This window comes from Heteronotia binoei, chromosome 4, assembly GCF_032191835.1.
Source record: "Heteronotia binoei isolate CCM8104 ecotype False Entrance Well chromosome 4, APGP_CSIRO_Hbin_v1, whole genome shotgun sequence".
NCBI classification, from domain to species: domain Eukaryota; kingdom Metazoa; phylum Chordata; class Lepidosauria; order Squamata; family Gekkonidae; genus Heteronotia; species Heteronotia binoei.
In genome coordinates this window covers 3223580-3248236 of record NC_083226.1, presented here as the reverse complement: position 1 = coordinate 3248236, position 24657 = coordinate 3223580, and the positions used below count along the sequence as shown (strand labels likewise).

The 24657-nt window shown below is 48.0% G+C and overlaps 1 protein-coding gene across 5 annotated transcripts; it reads right to left on the bottom strand.

Annotated features, from left to right (window-relative positions):
- Nucleotides 1–274: 274 nt before the first annotated feature.
- VDAC2 (voltage dependent anion channel 2) lies at nt 275–23842 on the bottom strand. Of its 5 annotated transcripts, none has more exons than XM_060236701.1 (10): nt 21753–21954; nt 19603–19664; nt 15895–15966; nt 12298–12347; nt 11253–11405; nt 11117–11169; nt 6865–7092; nt 4740–4890; nt 2894–2951; nt 275–852 (listed from the first exon to the last, which is right to left on the bottom strand). In XM_060236701.1, the coding sequence occupies exons 2-10, from the start codon at nt 19637–19639 to the stop codon at nt 761–763; spliced, it is 894 nt and encodes a 297-aa protein (XP_060092684.1). In that variant the 5' UTR covers nt 19640–19664; nt 21753–21954; the 3' UTR covers nt 275–760. The 5 variants fall into 5 exon arrangements, with proteins under 5 accessions (XP_060092684.1, XP_060092683.1, XP_060092681.1 ...); XM_060236700.1 differs by lacking the exon at nt 21753–21954 and adding an exon at nt 21563–21678; XM_060236698.1 differs by lacking the exons at nt 19603–19664; nt 21753–21954 and adding an exon at nt 23562–23842.
- Between the last annotated feature and the right edge of the window lie 815 nt (nt 23843–24657).

Below are 24657 nucleotides of genomic sequence, written 5' to 3'. Positions count from 1 at the left end.
GTTACTGGAACGCCCCACTCTGGTCAAGGCCAACTGAGATGGGAATGCCATGCAGGAGACACCTGCTCCAGCCCCACCCATTGGGCTCCTCAGGAAGTTGCAACAGTGTGGACTTTAAAAGGGTCTGGAACAGAAGGGTCCGGGGGGGAGGGGGGAGCACATGGAATTGGAGGAAGCCTCAACTGGGCGGGGGGGGGGGGGGGCAGGGCAAAGGCCAACTTTCTCCCCTTCTTCTCAGCAACTTACATTTAAAATATCTGGAGGCACAAATATATATGTGTGTATTTGTTTTATTCATAATTTTGAATTGCCCTGGGATACCAAAAGTATTTCTAATTAAGGTGATTTTTTTTAACAAAAAACAAAATAAAAAACGGTTGACCTCTCTTTTCAGGACAGCCGCTGATCCATTTCCTTATTCCAGTGGTGGTATAGTCATGTGTTAAAAGAAACGTAACATGCACACATTTGTACAGGTTTTTCATAAAGTCTATTTCATTATTTGTGGGTAGCGCGTTCAACAGGTAAATACATTTAAATAATGTATTGCGTAGTGACTGCACTAGTGCAGAGTTAAGAACTAGGTAGGTAACCAATTTAAACTAAAAACCAGCTAACTAGAAACTGCCTAAATACTCCGAATACAGCTCTTTTTTCTGGGCCATCCCACTGAAGGGGGGGACCTTTGGGTCACACTGGAATTAAATTTTAAGGCCATATTCTTCTGATATCCCGTTTCCCGTGGCAGCTTCCAGTCTCTTTAAGCCTCTAATTCCAGGCCGAGACCAAGTTTATGGCCTCCTGCGTTGATGTTCTTGCCATCTATCAGGGCAGACAGCGTCAGCTTCACACCTGCAAGTGAACACAACCAAGGAGAAGTTAGGAGCCAACAAGAAAACATGCCCCTTCGTCTTCACCTCCAGCTGAAGCAAAAATTAAAGGCATCCGACCCCTCCCCTGGGCAGGAAAGAAGACTGCAGATTTATACCGTGCCCTTCTCTCTGAATCAGACACTAGAGCAGCTTACAATCTTCTATATCTTCTCCCCCCACAACAGACACCCTGTGAGGTGGGTGGGGCTGAGAGGGCTCTCACAGCAGCTGCCCTTTCAAGGACAACCTCTGCCAGAGCTATGGCTGACCCAAGGCCATGCCAGCAGGTGCAAGTGGAGGAATGGGGAATCAAACCCGGTTCTCCCAGATAAGAGTCCGCACACTTAACCACTACACCAAACTGGCTCCCGAAAGCGCAGAGGCTGCCCACCTAAGCAGTGACCCTAAATCTTGAGTGCAGACAGGAACACAATCAGAAGGCTGCAATAATTGGTCCAGCTCATTATTCCTTATCTGATCAGAATCTTCTGTTAAAAAGGTCAAGGTAGTCCCCTGTGCAAGCACCAGTCGTTTCTGACTCTGGGGGTGACGTCACATCACGACGTTTTCACAGCAGACTTTTTACGGGGTGGTTTACCATTGCCTTCCCCAGTCATCTACAATCTGATCAGAATCTTCTGTTACACCAAAGGTAATAACCCTGTGCACATGATCAAACCAGTGTTCCCTCTAAGCTGAGTTAGCGTGAGGCAGCTCACACATTTTTAGCCTCCAGCTCACACATTTTTGTCTTAGCTCAGGAAGGATGACCCCAGAGCACAATCATTTTATGCAGGAGCTCACAACTTTAATGCCAGGAGCTCACAAAGTAGAATTTTTACTCACAACACTCTGTAGCTTAGAGGGAACACTAGATCAAACCCAGTCAAGGGCTCATAAACCCACCGTGTGCTTAAGCAGTCAGAAGGACAACCTCAAAGGCTGTGTTTCTCCAGCCACTACACGGTGAGCCAAATGCTACCCTCAGAGGTTAACACACAGCATCATCTGCTCTCTCCCCACCCTGAACATAAGAGAAATCATGTTGGATCAGGCCAATGGCCCATCCAGTCCAACTCTGTGTCACACAGTAGCCAAAAACCCAAGGTGCCATCAGGAGGTCCATCAGTGGGGCCAGGATTCTAGAAGCCCTCCCATTGTTAACCCCCCAAGCACCAAGAATACGGAGCATCACTGGCCCAGACAGAGTTCCAGCAATACGCTGCGGCCAATAGCCACTGTTGAACCTCTGCTCCAGATGTTTATCCAACTGTGCCCAAAACAGGCTTTACTAATGACTTGGACACTAATGAAGACACCCAGGAAACTGCCTTTGACTGAATCAGACCATCAGTCAGCGCTGTCTAGTCCGAGTGGCAGCTGCTCTCCAGGGTCTCAGGCAGAGGTCTTTTGCATCCCCTTCATCCTTTTAACTGGGGATGTTAGGATTAAAGCTGGGGCCTTCTGCATGCAGAAGCAGATGTTCTCCCCCCCCAGCCATGGCCCCTCCCCTTCAACTGCAAGAGGGCTCCTGATGTTCACTGGGGAGGGACATCTACAAAAGGTGATTGAGTGACCAGCATATCCTGCAGCTCAGCAAACTGTAATAAAGGTAAAGGTAGTCCCCTGTGCAAGCACCGGTCGTTTCCGACTCTGGGGTGACGTTGCTTTCACAACCTTTTCATGGCAGGCTTTTTACGGGGTGGTTTGCCACTGCCTTCCCCAGTCATCTCCACTTTCTCCCCAGCAAGCTGGGGACTCCGTTTACCCACCTCAGAAGGATCGAAGGCTGAGTCAACCTGGAGCCGGCTACCTGAACTAGATTTGTAGAGCCGCATAAAATGGAACTGGGCCTGAATGCAAAGGAACCACCCTTTGGGGAGGAGCACCATTCTCTGTCTCTCCCTGGGAGCCGCCAACTGCACTAGGTCAACAAATACCACCTAGAGCCACCTTCGGTTTTGCACACGTATGAAGATCTTAAGCTTCGCCTTTCGATCTCATGACAAGCATTCATTTACCTGGCCTCAGGCTCTGGGTGTAACCAACTCCAACTAGACTAGAATTGTTCACTTTTGCCTGCAAGACAATAAAGGAAAAAATCTCAACTGAAAAAAAAAAAGAATGTTAGCAATCCTGTTTTGTCAGCTGGGACCAAGAGCTCTAATCCCTGCCTTAAATAAGCAAGTCCTGACTGAAGTGAGAACACAGCCCAATGAGCAAGAAGACCCCACAATGAAGCGGATCTTTTTATGATCTGTCTTGCTCAAATCCCACCCCCCTCCGAAATGTGAACACACAAGCGGTTCAGGGCCTTCAGTGTAAATATGCCTGTAGGCCAGGGTGGGGGTGGGGGAGAATGGACTTTGGAAAAGCCTGGGACTATCCCCCACAGTAGGGGTCCCCAAATCCCGGGCCCTGGACCGGTCCTGGTCTGTGGCCTGTTAGCAACCGGGTCGTGAGCTGTATGATTATTTAATTATATATTACAATAAAGTGCACAATTGTATCCTCCCAAAACCATCCCCCCCCCCCCCCGGTCCGTGGAAAAACTGTCTTCCACAAAAACCAGTCCCTGGTACCAAAAGGGTTGGGGACCGCTGCCTTACAGGCACAGCTCTCAGACTCTGGCAGAAGAGACAGAACCCTCCCCCTACTGGCATTCCATCGATACTTTCCTTCCCTCTGCTGTTCAGGTTGGCCACATGCCCGTTTTGTGGGTGGGGAGGCAAGAATGGGGGGGTGACACGCCCAAGGCTATCAACTCCAAAGAGAACTCCCAAGCTCCTGCCCCTTTCACTATTACAACCTTTTCCATTAGTCGTTTTGGCAAGCCTTCACAACGATGCCACCCAGGATCCGAACCAGGGGCTTCCCAGGTCACAGCTCAGCCCTGCAGTCGTACCGGCTGTTGCCAGGAGAGCGCAAACCACGTGACTAAGCCCCCATCCAAGACTACCAAACCTGACAGCAACAGAACAAAGGTGGATTCCAGTGGCACCTTGAAGCTTTTGTGTGCATGCAGAATTAAACGCTGCTGGTTTGAAAGGGGTCCATAAACTCCACCCTTATTCTGTTGCTTCAGACCTGGGGTAGCCAAACTTGCTTAATGTAAGAGCCACACAGAATAAATGTCAGATGTCTGAGAGCCTCAAGACGTGAGCATCAAATGCCTGAGAGTCGCAAGACATGTCTACTGGCATGCCAATTAATCTCCATCTGGTAGCAGGATCTTGCTTTCTGGACAAGCCGGAACCCACTAAAGATCTTCAAGGGCAGACCCACACAAAGCACCCTGCAGTAGTTATCATCTCAACATCATGTAGAACAGATATGGATTGCAGGTGTTCAAAGGCTTTGGCTTTGGTTTAAGAACACCCTCTCTAGAGCAGACCAGTGTGTCCATTCAGTCCAATCAGCTGTGGCAGTTGGACAGATGCCTCTGAGCATCCACTAATGCAGGGAACTTGCTTAACATAAGAGCTACACAGAATAAATGTCAGATGTTGGAGAGCTGAAGGAAGGAAGGAAAATGGGGGATGGCGGAGAGGTGGAAAGAAAGCAACTTTAACTGGAAATGCATTCTCCAAGCTGGCATGGCTTGGAGAAGTGATTTAAAGAGAGAAATGCCTCTCCAAGCTGGCTGACAGGGCAGTGGGGGCTTCGAGAGTCACACAACCTGTGTGAAAGAGCCACATGTGGCTCCCGAGCCGCAGTTTGGCCACCCCGATGCAGACTAACGCGGCGACCCGCCTGAAGCCTTACAGCAGGCAGACACAGGCCACCAATGCAGCCGAGACCGAGGCACTGCAGGATGCAGTAAGTGGAAGTTCGCTGGGCCTTTTCTTTAGCAGCCACTCTACTCACCGAAACGGAAGCAGTCGAATCCAGCTGGTACTTGGCTGCAATTCCAAACCGAGTGCTGTTGCTTCCGGCGGTCCAGTTGAGGTTGACGGCAGTCTCTAGGCTGTCGCTGACTTTTTGGTAAATGGAGCCGCCAAATTCTGACCCATCGTTGCTGGAAAATATTTTCACAGTAAATGTTTAAAGCCACATTGCAAAATCAAATCCCACAAGAACATGATTTTTTAAGCTTTCTCTTTACCAAGCTCAAATCCTCTAGATTTCAAGACATCATTGGAGAACCCAGTGATTCTGTTTTAGCTTTGAACTTTGAGTCTGTGTAAGAAATTATTGAAATCAGGTTCCATTTTAACAGCCTGATAAACTGAACACCAGTCTTGAAACGTCTTGAAATCTAGAGGAGACGTCTTCTGAAGGCTGCAAGGGTTTCCTGGCCCCTCCATTGGGAAGAATTTCACAAGACGTTCTGGACTGCAGGATGAACTTTGTTTATCGGAGGGAGGATTTCTGAAAATTCCTCTACTGAAAAGTACTGGAACAAATTGTTGTTCATTAATTTGTAATTTTTTCTGGAGGGAAGAAATTGGAAATTGTTGATATTTGTATGCACTGGTTTAAAGTGGCATATAGGATAAATCATATATAAGGACTGAAGCATACTCATTGTTTTTCGGTGGTATTCTATCTGCTTTGACTTTACACTGAAACCCCTTCTCTTGCGGTAAGTTTTCTAAGGCTCAGAACAGGGTGGCTGTCCGAAGCCAGGTCTACCAATATAGTGAAGGGGTGGGCCAACGGTAGTTCTCCAGATGTTTTTTGCTTACAACTCTCATCAGCCCCAACCATTGGCCATGCTGGCTAGGGCTGATGGGAGTTGTAGGCAAAAAAACATCTGGAGAACTACCGTTGGCCACCTGATATAGTGGAAAAGGTCGGATGAAATTTGACTTGAGTCTGTTTTTTTATAATGTTTATTTTATTCTTAAAATATAGTTTTAATATGATTTAAAATAAATCATTTTGAGATTTTTTCCCAAGGTTGTGGAAGTGATTGTCTACAAAACTAATTGTTACCTGCTCAGAGCCCACCCGGTTATAAATAGAAAATAAATAAATAAATTTACAGAACAGTCAAACGTAAACTTTAACGCTACTAGCTTTTTCGTTCGTAAGGTAGAATCTCTGCTCACAACACTGTTGAGCTCAGAGGGAACACTGGCTCCAGTTCAACCAAGAGTAACACTCTAGAGAACTGACAACACAAAAATAACGCATGACATTTGAGTGAAAACCTGATTAATGGGAAGAGCGATATGACCAAATTATGGAAAGTCTCATCCTTGGCAGCATTTCTGAAAAGTGCTGAGGTCAGACTGCTGTTATTACTACAGGAACCGTGAACAACACAGCTGAAAGCTGAAGAAGTTTGTTGCAGTCCTTCGTGAAGCAAATCAGAAGACTATGCAATCAAACAAGACAGTTCTGCGCTATACATCATCCTGTAAAGGCAATGCAAGGCTGCTGGGAACAGATGAACAAGTTATGAAAAGAAAATCTGTCTCCCAACACGTTTTTAAAAGACATATAGGAAAGCTGTACTGTGCCCACAGAACGAATGAAAACTTTTAGACTAAAGCTTATGGTTGTATTCAGAAAAGATGGCAAACCAGGACTTGGCTTGTCACTAAGGCAGTCCACCCTTCTTATCTATGTGGCTTGGAGACTGAAGACATCAGAATTCCCCAGAAATTAGTTCTTCACAATGGCCCAGCCACACAAAACACTGAACTGTGGTTTGCTACACTTGTCTATAAGCCGGTATTAAACTGTGCTTTGAATTCCATAATATAAGGGAACCGTGGTTTGCATTCTATAACGTCATTTCATATAACTCTAGTTCATGGACTACCAACTAGTGGCTCTGATCACACTTGCACAATATGCTCAAGTATTTATTTGATTTGATTTATATCCCGCCCTCCCCGCTGAAGTAGAACTTCCAAATTACAGAAGGCATTTTTTAAATTATAATTTACTGATGCTGCAGCTCCAATAATATTTCCCCACACGTTAAGTTTCAGAGTTTCTGCTGGTACTTTTGCATGGCCAACTTCTGCCGAATACTTACACGTTGGTGTGCAGCTGGAAGTCCCCAGTCTTGTAACCCACAGAGAAATTTTTCCTTGTCAACTTGGATTTGGCACTATCGAAGGTTGTCTGGAAACCGGCGAGCCAGCCCTCGTAGCCAAAAACAGCCGCGCCGTGGATGGCAGGGCCGGCAAAATCAAAGTCAACGTCGCAACCAATATTCATGCATTCCCGTTTATAGGCAGACTTGATCTTGCCACTTTTCTTCCTGAAAGAGAGGATTTTTTTTCATGCAAGGTTAACTGTCGCTCTGAAACACTTGAGCTACATCGACTCATCCACTGGCAAAGGAAACAAAGGCGATGGTTATTGAGATGAATGCTAGACACAACTGCAGTCCTGGAAAAACACCTGTACATCAGGAAAAGAGACACAGATGGAGACTCTAACACAGGGGTGTCAAACAGGTGGCCTGGGGGCTGAATCAGGCCCCCAGGGGGCTATCAGGCCGACGGGCACGTCATCTGCTTCCTTCTCCCTCTCTTGCTTCCTTCTGCATCACTGCTTGCTTTTTCAGGCTTGCTCAATCACACAGGAGCTACAGAGCAAAGGGGGGGAAGTGGGGGAAGGAGAGCTTGCTTTGCCAGGCTCTCTCAATTGCACAGCAGAGCTACTGAGCCAAACCCTCTCTTCCTTCTGTTGGCTGAGGCTCAGCAAGCCAGTGAGGTGGATTAGGCTGTGGGTGTATGTTCTGTCAGTGTCCTTTATAAAGTTTATATCTCCCTGACCTGGAATTACATTTTATGACACACATGGCCCGGCCCGAAAAGGACAACATCCGACCCTCACACATCAGGGGTCTAGCCCTGCCACCAAGCACGTGATTTGGTGGTCGGGCCTCCCTCCCCCATGGACCACCTTCAATCATAGGTGGCTGCCACCTTGTGGGAGGGCTGTGACTGTCATCTTTGGGTATGCTGGTTACTGGGTAGCCTGGGGCCTCTGCCAGACACGCAGCTTTGTGCACACAGCGCCACTCCCCCATCAGACGATCCAGCAGCTTGAGATGGCTGCTGCCCCATGCCTGCAGCTTGCCAACAATATCTCACTTGAACTCCCAGCACAGCCCCACCATGGTGGCCTTGTGGCAGCAAGGGCATCTCCAGCTTATCAGACTCTGATTGGTCCCACCATGCATTTGGCCTCAGACCTGGCCATTCCGTAGGTGGGGGAGGGGGAGAGTTAGTTCAACTGGTCTTCCCCCAGTCCCCTTCCATGGTGGTTCAAGCTGCAACACCCAGCTGTGCTTCGTGTTTTTGCCCTGGGGCCCACGCTCACAGCATTGGGTCAGCAGGGAGGGACGGTGGCTCAGTGATAGAGCATCTGCTTGGTAAGCAGAAGGTCCCAGGTTGAATCCCTGGCATCTCCAACTAAAACGGGCCCAGGCAAATAGGCAAGAAAAACCTCAGCTTGAGACCCTGGAGAGCCACTGCCAGTCTGAGTAGACAACAGACTCGGATAGACCGAGGGTCTGATTCAGTAGAAGGCAGCTTCATATGTTCATATAAATGGGGAGGGACAGTAGCTCAGTGGTAGAGCATCTGCTTGAGAAGCAGAAGGTCCCAGGCATCTCCAGCTAAAAAGGGTCCAGGCAAATAGGCATGAAAAACCTCAGCTTGAGATCCTGGGGAGCAGCTGCCAGTCTGAGTAGACAATACTGACTTCAAAGGACCGCGAGGGTCTGACTCAGTAGAAGGCAGCTTCATATGTTCACAGCACTGGCAGTGGGATAGGGAAGGGGTCTGCCTCCCTCTCGGAAGTGTGGGGGCATCTGCCCCCAGCAGTGCACCCTTGGCTCTCCAGTCCACCCCTGTGGGTTTTCCTCTGCACCTCCCCGCAGCCCATTGGGCCCTGCAGAGGAAAACCCACAGGGGCGGACAGGCCACTTGGAGCTTACCGGCTGCTGTCCTTTGCATCTCTGGTACTTGGAGTCACTTTTATGTCACATCTGGTCCTCCTAACAAATGAGTTTGACACCTCTTTGCTAGACTAGACCTTCCTGGTGATTTCACAAAAGGATTCTTTGAGCCACACAGGGGTAGGGAGAGAAGGGAGATAGAATGCCTTGACATGGAGGAACCAGGATCTATTCTGTGGATACCTGAGCTCCGTCCTGATGGCGGCCGTTGCCATGTGGAGCAGAGCCAGAGCTGACTCCCTGGACAAGAACCTTGAGGCAATGGGAGTTTCTACCACACCGTCACACATAAGCTGAGGAGCCTACCTTAGAACAAGATCGGCAAGGGCACGTACAGAGTCCTGCTGCCCTGGTGTAGGCCTTTATGGGTTTGTTCCTTCTTTTGTGCTGGATTAAGTAGGGCTTGAGAGGAGGTCTCATTGCCCCTTCCTTCCCTCCTTCCCTGTGTTTCTCTAGCAGTCCTTGCATCCCTCCTGCTCCCTTCCTTTCAACCACTTTATTCCCCCCCCCCAATTTCTCCTCTTGACAGCCTTTGCTTTTCCCCACCTCTCCAATACACCCTTTCCCTCTCTACCTTAATTTTTCTCTCCCTTGCCTTATCAGTGCCTTCCCCTTCTGTTTTTCTTTTCCCATCCCATCCCATCACTAGTTGCTAAAAAATATTTACATGTCTATGAAATATTTCAATCTACTTGGTTTTATAATTAGAAATGGGGATTGAAATGTATAATATTTTATGCTGTGCCCAAGCTGAATTGTATACCTTGGGGGGGGGTTAATGCCACTTGTTACTTATTTTTCTTTCTTTTTTGGATGGGGCTTTGAACGTATTAAACTTGACTTGGCATGTAAAGAGCGAGGGACAGAAGGAATCATATGGTTGCACCTTTCTTGTGTATTTCTTGCTCAATCCACCACTGTGCAGAGATTATGTGAACAGACTTCTTGCTTTCAGTAAATTCTTTACTATTTTAAAACACTGTCAGTAGTTCACAATACCATTTAGACTTCCACCATGCACTATTCAGAACAGGTGCCATGGGGAGGAAGACAGCCGCTTGCTAAGTCACTATGTCCCTAGGAGTGCACTAATACGGTAAGCTGTCCCCATGGTAACAAGTCTATGAGTAGCAGAAGACATAAGCACTAGGCGGAGCCTCAGAACAGCACTTGCCCTCTTGGTGGGTAACTGATGGAAGGGTACCAAAGTGTACATAAGAGAAGCCATGCTGGATCAGGTCAATGGCCCATCAAGTTCAACACTCTGTGCCACACAGTAGCCATAACTCAGGTACCCTCAGGAGGTCCACCAGTGAAGCCAGAACCTCAGAAGCCCTCCCACTATGGCTCTCCAAGCACCAAGGATACAGAGCATCACTACTCCAAGTGAGAGAGAAACCCCTCAGGGTCTGGTAAGCTGGGAGAGCGGTGCATTGATAGGCAAAGACCTAGATGGACCAGTAAGAACTTAAGAACGTAAGAGAAGTCATGTTGGATCAGGCCAATCCAGTCCAACCCTGTGTCACATAGTGGCCAAAAAAACCAGGTGCCATCAGGAGGTCCATCAGTGGGGCCAGGACACTAGAAGCCCTCCCACTGTGCCCCCCCCCCAAGCACCAAGAATACAGAGCATCACTGCCCCAGACAGAGAGTTCCAATGATAAACTGTGGCTAAAAGCCACTGATGGATTCTACTCCATATACTTATCCAATCCCTTCTTGAAGCTGTCTATGCTTGTAGCCGCCACCACCTCCTGTGGCAGTGAATTCCACATGTTAATCACCCTTTGGGTGAAGAAGGACTTCCTTTTATCCGTTCTAACCTGACGGCTCATCAATTTCATTGAATGCCCATGAGTTCTCATATTGTGAGAAAGGGAGAAAGGACTTCTTTCTCTACCTTCTCTATCCCATGCTCTCCAGGTCAGTGGGGTCATTCCACCCAGAAACCAGCTCCCTTTCCCTGTGAGAACCAATGTTTTAAGTGGTATTTAGAGATGGGAAGGATTTTGTTTCTCCCTGTAGCATAAAAATGCAAGGATAAGACAAGTGAAAACTGTCAAAAGCATTTGTGTGTGGTCTCAAGATCACAGCATGCATTGAGCCACACTCACCAATCTTTCATCACGCCAGTGGCCCATCCAGTCCCACACTCTGTGTCACACAGTGGCCAAAACCCAGGTTCCCTCAAGAAGTTCCAACAGTGGGTCCAGAATGCCAGAAGCCCTCCCACTGTTGCCCCCCAAGTGCCAAGAACACACCCACGCACGCCACACAAAAACTTCAAGTGAGGAAGACCAAAAACAAAACTTACCCTGTGTTTGGTGAGAAGGTCGTATCAAATGTCAACTTCAAACCTTTGGCAATCTGATTTAGGGAGGGGAAACTGGTTAATTAAGAGCACCAGATACTTTCCTTATTAACTGCAGATTGACCAAAAACTCATTTACCTGATCTTCGATTGCCATTTCTGTTCCCAGAGTGTTATCTGTGTTCCATTTTTCTGTAAAAGTCACACCATACTCAGTCCACTTGTATTTGGTCTCCAAACTCCCATTCACTTTCCCTGTGTCTGTGTTTGATGAGCCAGCTGTGGAGAACTCCTAACAAAGAAAACACAGCCCAGGTTATTCCCAAATTCAGCCAAAGTCCAGGTTATTTTTGAGTTCAGCAAACCAAAGGAGGATACACAAAACAGCCAGAATCACCAAGCATCCAATGCAAGCAGGGTTTTCTGGAATTGCCAAGTTACAACTTCGTGCAAGTCATTACAAGTTACTAACCTCAGGAAAGCTGAGGCAATCTCAATCCATTTGGTATAGTGTTTTTTTTTTTAAACTGCTTGTATATAAGTGCAGCATTTGTTTCAAGAGTTCACAGACACAACCCTAAAAATAGGGCAGAAATTGCAACCAAATGCTGAATTATATAGCATGGGGTTACTTTACACATTGTGTTTCTTGAGGCTGAAGACATCCTGTGAAAATCCTTAGTACACTCGTAACATTTGTACCAATGCTGCCAAATGCAATTTACTGTCAAGTAATGCACACAAGTGTAGAGGACTGGGGAAGGCAATGGCAACCCACCCCATAAAAAGTCTGCCATGAAAACGTTGCGATGTGACGTCACCCCAGAGTGGGAAACGACTGGGGCTTGCACAGGGGACGCCCCTGACCTTTTTAATGCATAGAATGGCCCTTAGTGCAGCTTATAGAACTTTTCACATGCCCCGATGCTCACTTGTACCTGTGACCAAAGAACAAGCAGAAAAGCAGCTAAGGCAGCCGCTTCCTCCCTCTTAGCTTTGCACGTGGTCATGAGACTGCCAGAAAGCAGCTTCTCAAGCAACTGGGGTGGAGCCCCACTCCCTGGCAAAAAGGTGTGCATACTGGGGAAGGGGGGGGGGCGGGGGGTTTACTTCCCTCCAACCAAATCCACGAGCTTTAACCAGCGCCTTAGCTGGCATTTCAAGACCACACTGCTAGTACTTACCACTCCGCTTGCAGATTTCGTTTTCACATCCAGCTTCACAAGGCCAAAACCTTGACAGAAAAAAACTCAAGTCAGCAAAGCACACTTTTTAGCATGATTCATCTTTCAAGCATCGACTGTTAATGGGGAGCTGCACAGTGTGTCAAGGGGCCCGAGAGGGGGTATTCAGATCTGGCCCCAATGGTAAAAAGCCAGATCTGACACAGAGAGTCATACTGCTGTAATAAGTCTGTCAATAAAAACGAACCTTTTCTGAACAGCAGGGAGAGGCCTGCTTATTGAGGACTGCCCAGGAGCTGACGCAGAGCCCTTCAGGGGGTAACTTAATATATCTGGAGGGCTTCTGGGAGGACAGCAGCCCCTTCCTTCCACTTGCAAGGGCTCAGAGAGAAAACCAAGGAGAGCTGTTCGATACAGTGCACCCTCCATCCAGGACAGTGGCCCCCAACGTTTTTGACACCAGGGACAGGTTTTGTGGAAGATAACTTCTCCACAGACCAGTGAGGGTGCCCCCACACCCCATCCCTGTCCCCCCATGGGGGTCTTTAAATGAGGGGTAGGCAACGGTCACTGCCGCGCTGCTCCTTCTGCCCTCCTGGGACCTGGGCGGATGAAAGAGGTGGCACTTTGGAGAGAAGCTACACTGCCTCTTTCGTCCACCTGGGACCTGGGCAGGTGAAAGGGGCGGTGTGGTGCCTCTGTCTCACTCCGCCGCCCGGTTGATGACCAGGACTGGTCCATGGCCTGGGGGTTGCGGACCCCTGATCCAGGATACAAAGTCCAGCTTTCTCCTGCAGGTCTTACAGCAGTTCACAGCAAACAGGAAGTAATCATTAAGGACCCAGCTGGCAGCCATCAGGCACAAGGATCTCTGCCCAAGATCCAAGCATCAGAGGCATAAACGTGAAAGAACAGAAGTAAAGATGTTCTGCCTGAAGTGCAGCTTTCATGTCATTGTCAGGTTCTTTGACAACTGTGTGCCTGATCAAACCAGCACTGTATTCTCATGTATTTGCTGTACTGGTCATTCATTGTATTCATTCCGTACATTTACTGCTTTCTCTTGCCAAGTGTTTACCCATTCAACCTGTCTTGTAGCGCCTGCTTGCCAGAAACAATTTTTTCCGAGTTGTGCAGGAAGCAACTTTTGTAGACAGTTATCTGGGGAGGGCAATGGTAAACCACCCCATAAAAAGTCTGCCATGAAAATGTTGTGATGCGACGTCACCTCAGAGTCGGAAATGACTGGTGCTCGCACAGGGGACTGCCTTTGCCTTTTAGTTATTTGGTCGTTATAGTAACGGCCAGAATCAGCAGAATAACCTTGAGCGCCCAGAGAAAACATCTCGTGTTTACATCAAAGCCTGGGGATTGTAATGGACTTGGGGAGGGACTAACTTTTGCATGCCTTTTCTATTTCCTGTATTATCTGCCTCATTTGTATGCAAGTTATTCTAGGCAATGGCCCTTTGGCAGAAGGTCACTGCTCTGTTCCTGACTCTCATTAAAATCTTGGCCATTTTTGCATTTCCTTGAGTTCCTGAAGTCTTACTTCTTCACCACATCACACCCCCCCTGGAGCTGTTCCTTTCTTGCTGCCTGGTGGCACTTTTCAGGGAGGGGCTCGTGTGACAGTTCCAACATTAAGGAATGCCCTCCGCGTGATGCCCGTCTTCCGTTGGAAATGTATGGCAATTCTTTTTCGGCAGGCGTTTCATAACGAGGGTATCAATTCAGGGAACATTGTAAAACTGTTTGGCTAATCTATATTTTTAACTGAGTTATTTGTGGATCCAGCCAATCATGACACAACTTTAAAAGAGCTTCTTTTTTAATTGTCGGACTTGTACAGATTATATCAGGGGTGACCAAACTGTGGCTCAGCAGCAACATGTGGCTCTTTCACAGATACTGTGCGGCTCTCAAAGCCCCCTCCCCCCCCATCCTGTTGGCCAGCTTGGAGAAAACATTTGTCTCTTTAAATCAACTCCCCAAGCCAAGGCAGCTGGTAGCTTAGATAATGCATTTAAAGTTGCTTTCTTTTCCGCTCTCCCTCCCTCCATCTATTTGCCTGCCTTCTGTCTTGTAGCTCTCCAACATCTGACATTCATGTCTTGTGGCTCTCCAACGTCTGACATTTATTTTTTATGACTCCTACGTTAAGCAAGTTTGGCCACCCCTGGATTATATCATTTTAAAAAACCACAGAACTGTGAATGTAGTCAGTTAGTCTAGTAGTGACTGGAGGAAAACCTAGTTCACCCACCCTTTTACCTTAGAAGAAAGAAATTTTAAATTGGAACCTGCAAGCAGGGATGAGGCATAGACCAATCCCACCCAAATCCACACTGCCTCCAAGTTCCAAAAAGAGGATTTCTGGGGGAAAGCTACAATGTAATGCCTTCCAGCATGTTGTGGGCATCCCCCCTCCCCAAAATGTGTCATGGCCCGGCCTCCCCTTGCTCAGGGGCCTGGGGAAACGTGTGGGGGTGGGAGAGAAGGCAGACAGTTCAGGCACTCCATTCCTTCCTTGGCTTTGACAGATGTTGATCCGGCAAGGCCAAGTTACCACCGCTATGCTGCCTCAGCTGCAGAAAGCTTCAGAAGCCATTCCAGTTTCCGCAATCCATTTCTGAGTATAAGCGGAAAAGAGTCTGCCAGAACTCAGCCAAGCCCGACCCAGCAGTTCTGCCCAAGTCCACATGGAAACTATTTACCTACAAACAGCTCACAGTAGTTCACATCCACTATTTTGGAGCATATGATTTTTTACAAAAGCAGTGGATGCCAGATGTCCAGCTCAGAAACTGGCACACTAATCTCTCATGGGCTAAAGCACGGGCTCTCTCATTTCCCCCTAGCAAGGCTCCTTTTACTTTCTCAAGAGAAAAGAAAATAAGCATGTTTAGAAGAAGATATTGGATTTATATCCTGCCCTATACTCTGAATCTCAGCGTGGTCACAACTTCCTCTACCTTCCCCCCCCCCACACACACACACACAACAGCCACCCTGTGAGGTAGGTGGGACTGAGAGGACTCTTACAGCAGCTGCCCTTTCAAGGACAACTCCTACGAGAACTATGGCTGACCCAAGGCCATTCCAGCAGGTGCAAGTGGAGGAGTATGGAATCAAACCTGGTTCTCCCAGATAAGAGTCCACACACTTAACCACGACTCCAAACTGGCTCTCTAGCCTTGAAGCACAAAGCAGAATTTGCCACAGCAACCTGACAGATGTTTTATGCTCAACACCACCTCCCCTCTCCCAGACCACTTTCTGAGAACCCTCATCCCAAACACCAAGTACGAGTTTCCCCAGGTAAGCCAACAGGGGGACTTTTGAATGTAGGGTTACGTATACAGATGCATACAGCCTGCTGCTACATGAATGAATGAATCTGAGGACTGGAGAAATAATCCTGTAGTGACATAAGATGACGAACAGAGCAGGATCTCGGCCCCTCTCCCCTTAAACCGCATAGAGAGAATCAAAAGAATCCCTGTTCTCCCAAAATCCTAAATGGAGCATAAAACTGGCTTGTTCAGACTCAGCGTAACAAATTAAGAACATATATTTGAGAAGCGTCACTCATACCAAATCCTTTGTTGAAGACATCTCTGGCAGATTTGCCGAGGTCTGCGTATGGTGGCGGGATGGCCATTGGAGCTACAAAGACACAAAAATGGGAATGTTAATATGGCAGTAAATTTTTTTTCAAAAGCTGGTATTAGTTGCAAGTGTGCTGCCTTTTCTATATTCACACAGAGGAAGATCAAGCACAAACCACTCAAGTGCTATAATTTTAATCTGTATTTTACTCTAAAGTTAAAAAAAAGAGAGAGATGCAACATATAAACTCTGAAGTCAAATACTGTGTACTGTTCAACAGCATGCATTCTCCTATGGCAGAAGGTCTGCCAAAGTTGAAAGAAGGTGTCAAACTTTGCAGAGTAAAGATACAGGCTGGAGAGCTGAGACGTAGGGGGTAGCAAAGAGAGCAACAGCAGTAGCTGTAGGAATTGCTGGAAACTCTATGGTAAAACCACAGAGTTTCCAGAAGTTCCTAAAGCCACTGTCATGGCTTCCAGGTTTTCCTCCAAAGCAACATCCTCACGCTTGCAACACTGGTGATTTTCTTCCCCTTCAACAGGAACTTGGGGCTGGGCATTCCCCACCCCGACTACCACCTTGGCAGCCCTAATACACGTCCATATTTCTGATTACCAAGAATGGCCACACGACAGAAAACCCTGCCCCTCGGGCCGATATGTCTGGTTATTAATGGATAAATGCAGCGTGTGCTCTCCCAATGCCATCTTCCTCGAAAAACAAACACACATGAATCACCTACTCACGTCCCAAGAAACTTAAACATGATTTTATAAAAGTACCGGTACTTAGAAATATACGATTAGTTCCGCTCACAAGTTCGCCCTCCAACAGAAATTAAATGACTGCATACAAGCATTCAAGCAGTGCTTGATAGGTTAATACAGAATTCCCCTCCCATCACTCCAGACACTCAATCCCTACGAAGCAGATGTTCACACTGGACAAAGCCATAAGCCGGTTCCCCATTGGCATTCAGCGATAGCTGCAAATACACTGCATGGTTCAAGTAAAATTCAATATCCTCTAGGCTTACTATGACCTGCTACCTCAAAAGAGAACCATTTCATTTGGTGATACAGCCTAGCCCCTAAACGCTGCCAACGTATCAAAGGACTTCCTTGGAGGTTTTTAAACAGAGGCTGGATGGCCATCTGACAGCAATGAAGATCCTGTGAAATTAAGGGGAGGTGTTTGTGAGTTTCCTGCATTGTGCAGGAGGTTGGACTAGATGATCCTGGAGGTCCCTTCCAACTCTATGATTCTATGACTGCAGAATGTGGACAATGGAGGAAGAGGGCAGAACAAGTTCAGCACTAAGAGCCCTAGGAAAAGCACGTGGATTAAATTGCCTGACAGATTAATTTGTAAGTTACACAGCTACTCCTGTGAACTGTAGCTAAGTAGGGATGTTCCACAATCACTACTGATTAGTCAATTGTTTAAAAGTCTCAATATGTGGATATAGAAAAAGGACAACAGGAGAATAATGATGTTGAAGTTTAGAAAAATACCTTCCATATCCTAATGAGTTTGGCTATCGCTGTTTTTTTTTAAATCTCTACCAGTCAGAAAAGCTAAATACTGTTATGAAAAAGCTGGTTTTCCCAAAACTGCAAGAAAGCTCTGTCAATACTACAAAGTTGAAATGGGGCTGCAAGGGGGGGGGGGGGAGACTTTGAAAACTGCTAAAATTATGCATGTTTACATGCAACCTAACTTGCAATATTTCCAGCCTCCATCTACAAACCAACCTCTTCCATACTGTTAACAGCTGCACTTGTGTTCAAATAGATATGTTCAGAATCTGTGCAATGTCATTTGGAAAAATTTAGAGGTTACAGAAGGAAATGAAGATCACCAGCTTTTTCTCCAGTGGAATCCTACTAAGTAGAATAGAATGTGGGGGGGGGGCATTTTTGAATAGAGCACAATGAGGCACATAATATAAAGTTTTACAGAAATGCTCTCCCACTTATACAACAATCTGCCATATCTGAAGCAACTGTTGTGTATCAGGAAAGCTCTCATATAGTTTTAGACCAGAGTTTCAGTATTAGCTCCATTTGCTTTTCACTCGCAATTTGGTAATATGAAGCCTAACAAGAGGGATTTTACTACTGGGTGTATCCACTGGTATTTCAATTCCTCTGCATTGCTCACCTGACCACAAAGCCCTCGCCTGAAATGCTGGGCACAGAAATGCTAAAACTCTTGATTTTAAAAGGAAACACTCTCAGCCAGTTGAGAGCTCTTTCACTGAGTTTGACCCAGTGGAGACAGCTGGCAAGAAGAAGCCATCATCCTTGACAGGGCAATCTTTCTTTTTTTTTTAAGGCCATTGTATTCATCATCTAAGAGCCCTGTGCCACAGAGTAGTAAAGCTGCAGTAATGCAATCCTAAACTCTGCTGACGACCTGAGTTCGATCACGGTGGAAGCTGTTTCAGGTAGCCAGCTCAAGGTCGACTCAGCCTTCCATCCTTCCGAGGTCAGTAAAATGAGTCCCCAGCTTGCTGGGGGGAAAGTGTAATGACTGGGGAAGGCAATGGCAAACCACCCCGTAAAAACACTGTGAAAGCAACATCACCCCAGAGTTGGAAACGACTACCTTTTTATTCATCATCTGGGAGAATCTGTGCAGTGTTATTTTGCATTTTGACTTTAAAATATCCATATATTTTCTATATCGGATATGGACCTGCTGACCAATTCTGTAGTTCCTAGTTTACCAACCGGGTCAGCAAACCTATTGGAGGAAGCACTGACAGCTCCCGTGGAGATCAGCAGCTGGAAGCCAAAGACAGCAGAAGGCAGTACCCGTGTGCCACAATCTTCACCCCCTCCCTTTAGTGGGCAATTCAGAGGAAGAAGCAGCAGGGCTCCCTGAGAGGTCACTGTGGAAGACAAATGGGGCACTGACCCACCGCCCCTTCACTCAATTCCCCAAGCCGCCATTCATAAAAGTAGCTGCCACGCATGGCTGTGCAAGCACAGCGCTCTCTCCTAATCTATAAACATCCAGTCCAACTGAAAAGGGTTTTCAAACCATCCTACATGCTGTTCTCCTACTTTAAGAAAACGCATGCATGCTGTATTTGCAAGGAAAAATGGCTGCAAGGTCTCACACACTGAGAACTCCATATGTTCCACAGAAAGATGGCAGCTGTGTCACAATTATTTTATTAAAGAACTGAAAGAAAAATGGCTCCATCACCAAATCAAAGTTACTATATACCAAACACTAAGGAAAAAAGATCCAGGGGAAGAACGCTTCTTGATGAACCTAACATATAACCCAGTTAGAACAGACAAATACAGTGCAGTAATTAAACTACGAGCTTAAAAGATTCAAGGATTATACCACACCTTTTCCTTACATTATTCTTTCATACTCCTCCACACCCGTATCTTAAAGCACCCCTAAGGAATTCTTAGAAGGTTACATATCTACAATCTCATTCATAGTAAGCAGCTCATGCATAAAAGGCTGTATTTAAAGGATACTTAAACATTTTAGCGTGCAACTTCCAGATATTTATTCTAAATAGTTAATATTGTCAAACATGGTCACTCTTATCTGACTGCAGATGATCCACGGTGTTAGGTATTAGTCTCTCTTAAAACTTTGTTACTATAACTTAACTTTGTTAGTTGTAACTTTAACAGCCTTCCTTCTACTCTCCCTACTTACGTCTTGGTGGGCGCTCGCATGCTGGATTATAAGACATGGCTATTTAGTCCAATTTAGAGAATCTATAAAACGGGGGGGGGGGGAGGAAACGCATTAAACATAAGTAAAATACACAAATTTGGAACTGAAGTTAATAATATACTTAAGGGGGTTAGGCAATTTCAAGAGCACCTTTTAAAATTCTGCACTTGCAAACACAGAAAATATCTGAACAAAGCTGAAGTCCAGTGGCACTTTTAAGACCAACAAAATAAATTACCTACCTACCTTATACCCAGAATTAAACTTTGCAGCATGCACACACTGTCTTATATCCAGAATTAAACTTTGTTGGTCTTAAAGGTGCCAATGGACTGAAACGTTGTTCTACTGCTTCAGCCCCAAGACAGCTACCCAACTGAAAATATGTATGCCTTTTATTCACCATGGGCAGAGCTCCCATCCCAGATTTAAAAGGGACGGGTTGGGGTCAATACTCCCTCTAAGCTGTAGAGTCTCCTAAGCAAAAAATTCTATTTTGTGAGCTACTGGCAATAAAGTTGTGAGCTACTGCATAGATTAATTTGCTCTGGGGCCATATTTCCTGAGCTGAGACAAAAATGCGTGAGCCACAGGGTAAACACTGAGCTAGCTCATACCAATGTCGCTTTCACACACACTAAATAATGCACTTTCAATCCACTTTGCAACTGGATTTTACTGGGTGAAATGGCAAAACTCACTCACAAATGGCCAATGAAGTGGACTGAACCTGCATTACTTGGCATGTGTGAAACTCAGCTTAGAGGAGGGGTGGCCAAACTGTGGCTCGGGAGCCACATGTGGCTCTTTCATACATATTCTGTGGCTCTCAAAGCCCCTGCTGCCCTGTCAGCCAGCATTTCTCTTTCAATCACTTCTCAAAGCCAAGTCAGCCACTGACTTGGAGAATGTATTTAAAGTAAAAGCTGCTTTCTTTCCACCTCTCCCGCATCTATTTTTCCATTTTCCTTCCTTCCTTCCTGTCTTGTGGCTCTCAAACGTCTGGTGTTCATTCTGTGCAGCTCTTATGTTAAGCAAGTTTGGCCACCCTTGGCTTAGAGGGGCCGTTGGTTGGGGCCTGGCCGGAGGGAGAGGGCGGAGAAAGCGGCATCATTTCGCAGCTTCTGCAAAACGAGCTGCCCCCTTGCAGCCATCTTAGCGGCCCGCTGGCTCCCAAAGCCGCTTCCTCCTCTCGGCAAACACGTGCCCTGCCAGGAGCCTAGGAGAAGGGGGGCGGCTAGGACCACGAGGCGGGCGGTAGAGGAGACCCGGGCCCCCTTCTTTGGCCAAGCAGATCCCGGGGTTCCAGGAAGCGCCAGGGGCAAGGCCGCCACCCGGGCTGCCAAGAATATCTGGGACTTTGGGGGCGGAGCCAGGAGACTTTGGGGGTGGAGCCAGGAGACATTGGGGCGGAGCCAGGAGCAAGGGTGTGACGAGCATCACTGAACTCCAAAGGGAGTTCTGGCCTCAAATTTAAAGGGACCGCACACCTTTGAAATCCCTTCCCTCCACTGGAAATAATGAAGGAGAGGGGCGCCTTCTTTGGGGGCTCATAGAACTGGACCCCCCGGTCCAATCTTTTTGGAACTTGGGGGGTGCTTTGGGGAGAGGCACTGGATGCTGCGCTGAACATTCGGCGCCTCCAGCTCAGCAAAGAGCCCCCCAGAGCCATTCTCCATAGGGGATAACGGAAGTCCCCCGCGGCCATCTCCTTCTCCCGCATCCCGATGACCCCGAACCGGGAGGCGGTTGAGGGACCTCCTGCCCCCGCCTGGGGATTGGCAACCCCGTGCCCCCCGCCTTGGCGAGCCCTGAGTTCGAATCCCCGCGTGGGGTGGGGGCGCCAGTCGTCTTCCGGCCCCCGAGCCCAGCGCGGCCTACCTCGGGAGAGGATCTCCCGCCCCCCCTCCCGTCGCCATGACGACCGGCGCCCCCTCACCTGCCGAGCGTGAAGGCCGCCGCGCTGGAGGGCGAAGTGAAGGAGACACCGCGCGCTCGACGCCCGCCCGCCAGCCCGTCAGTCAGCCCGCGCGCGAGGACCCCACCCCGCAACGCTCGGCGGGCTGTCCGCGGCGCGCGCCTGTCGGGAGCGCCCCCTTCCCTCCCCGCCTCCGCCGCCCGCCACCCACCCCGCGAAGGGACAGCCGCCTCAGATCAACGCTGTGATGCAGTCCTTCTCCCTGAGCGCGGAGGAAAGGGGAGACTCGCTGACGGGGCGGGAGCGGCCAGGCAGGCACCGCCTCGGTTAGCTCTAGTTGAGGAAGGCGGAGGGGTCCTCGGCTAGCACCGCCGGCGAGGGCAGGAGAGGCCAAAGGGGAGGGGCCCTGGCGGAGGGCGTGGCGGCTGGCGGCTAGGGAAAGCGGCGGGCGTGGCAGGGAACAGCCGAGAGGAGCATGCGCAGTGGTGGGGGACGTGGAGCCCGTGCTTAGGCGGCGATCGTGGGAGGGCGGGAGGGGGAGGCGGTGTGCGCGTGCGTCTATTTCCTTGCAAGCTTGCTTCAAAAAAACAACAACACCACAGAGCATCATCTGAGTCCAGGGGCACCTTTAAGACCAACAAAATTTAATTCTGGGCATAGGCTTCCGCGTGCATGCACACTTCTGCAAGTATCTGACTAAGTGCGCATGCGCATGAAAACTCTTCCAAGAATTAAACTTTGCTGGTCTTAAAGGTACCGCTGGATTCTGACTTGTTTGGCCTTTTCAGACCAGTACGACTGCCCCAAAAAACTAAATATTTGATGCAGAACAACCACGCAGGGTCCTACAGTGGGAACTAAACAAAGCTTCATACGTGCTTCCCACATAGGGTAGCCAATCCCCAGGTGGGGGCAGGGGATCCCCCAGTTTGGAGGTCCTACCCCCCCCCCCACTTCAGGGTCATCAGAAAGCGGGAGGGGGGAATGTCTGCTGGGCACTCATTATTCCCTATGGAGACAGATTCCCATAGGGAATAATGGAGAATTGATCCACGGATATATGGGGCTTTGGGGGGGCTGTTTTTTGAAGTAGACACACCAAATTTGCAGCATAGCATCCAACACCTCTCCTCAAAAGACCGTCCAAGTTTCAAAAAGATTGCACTGAGGGGTCCAATTCTATGAGCCCCATGAGAAGGTGTCCCTATCCATTATTTCCAAGGGAAGGAAGGCATACCAAAGGTGTAAAAAGGTCAAGGTTTCCAACTCTGGGGTGACGACGTGACGTTGCTTTCACGGGGTAGTTTGCCATTGCCTTCCCCAGTCATCTACACTTTTCCCCCCAGCAAGCTGAAGACTCATTTTACTGACCTCGGAAGGATGGAAGGCCGAGTCGACCTGGAACCAGCTACCTGAACCAGCTTTCGCTGGGATCGAACTCAGGTTGTGAGAAGAGGGCTCCGACTGCAGTACTGCAGCTTTACCACTCTGCGCCACAGTCTCTTTAAATGTGATGGCCAGAGAGCCCTTTGGAGTTCAGTTATGCCTGTCACAACCTTTCTCCTGGCTCCACCCCAATGTCTCCTGGCTCCACCCACAAAGTCCCTCCTGAGGTCAGATTCAGTTCTGCACACACCGGATTAGTCTATGAGGTTGCAGTCCTCATGTTCTTGCTCCCCTGCAAGAAGCCAGATAGAGAACCAGGCCTGTTATGGTCCCAGGAAGTGTCTAAATACCCCACTGAGCCACTCCTATTCCTTTTTTGCTAAGTTACAGCTGACGTTCACCCGTAGGGTTTTCAAGGCAAGAGACGTTCCGAGGTGGTTTGCCATTGCCTGCCTCGGTATTATGACCCTGGTTTTCCTTGGAGGTCTCCCAGTTAAGGACTAACCAGGGCTAACCCAGCTTAACTTCCAAGACTGAGCTAGCCTGGGCTATACAGGTCAGGCCTGGTCCCATATTCTGCAGGCAAGGTTTAAACAAAACTTGTTATTAGCCTGGTGGCAAAGGTTATACTCACACGTCCATTTCTCCTTCTTTCTTCTCCCTTTCTTTTTCTTTTTTTTTCTTTCTGCCTCCATTTCCATCTTTTCCTCCTGCAACACAAGGGAAGGTGGTTCTTCCGACATCAGTAAAACAAGCCGTCTCGGTCTCCTTCAACACAGGGTGGCTTGAAGTCTTAGGATGGACTTCAGCCACTGGGGAAAGGACCCTTTAACTGCTTGTTTCTGGTGAGCAACTGGGTGTCTACTTTACACAAGGATTTCAAGCTGGGTTGTAAAGGCATGAAAGTTAAATTTTAAAAACAGCCATTGCTTGCTATTTAATAATGAGTGGGAAGGGTGTGTTTTTAAAGGAACAGGATATACATTCAGGCTACAATCCTGCGCTTAACTGAGTGAACACCCAGACTTTACTTCTTTGTAATCATGTGTCTGTACCAAGCATAGAATGTGTTGTTACAGTGCTGTAACTTCTCTTTTCATTTACTAGGTTCTGCCCCAGAGATTAGTTTCTGGTAGACAATGACTCAGGGATGCCCATTCCTACTGAAGGGAGCTTTGAGTTTTGATTGCTCATCATAACCCTCAAAAGCTTGTTGCTTTCTAAGGTGATCCTGGATTCAAATCCAGCTGTATCCCTGGAAATATTTTCCTTGTACCCTAAAGGCTGCTGTCTGATGGTGATGATGATGATATTGGATTTATACCCCGCCCTCCACTCCAAATTTCATAGAGTGGCTCACAATCTCCTTTACCTTCCTCCCCCATAACAGACACCCTGTGAGGTGGGTGGGGCTGAGAGGGCTCTCACAGCAGCTGCCCTTTCAAGGACAACCTCTGCCAGAGCTATGGCTGACCCAAGCCATTCCAGCGGCTGCAAGTGGAGGAGTGGGGAATCGAACCCAGTTCTCCCAGATAAGAGAGCTATGGCTGACCCAAGCCAGTCCAGCGGCTGCGAGTGGAGGAGTGGGGAATCAAACCCGGTTCTTCCAGATAAGAGTCTGTGCACTTAACCACTACACCAAACTGGCTCTCGTGTGTAGAGACATGAACAAACGACCAAGGATTTTACAAAAAGTTCTAGTGAATCGCAATTCCAATTGCACACACAAA

Coding starts and splice junctions, on each gene's coding strand:
- VDAC2 (XM_060236698.1), bottom strand. CDS start 23,670: ATGTCGGAAGAACCACCTTCCCTTGTGTTGCAGGAGGAAAAGATGGAA. Junction 11,170..11,252: donor AAATGGCAATCGAAGATCAG/GTAAATGAGTTT, acceptor TCCCTAAATCAG/ATTGCCAAAGGTTTGAAGTT. Junction 7,093..11,116: donor ACCTTCTCACCAAACACAGG/GTAAGTTTTGTT, acceptor CCTCTCTTTCAG/GAAGAAAAGTGGCAAGATCA.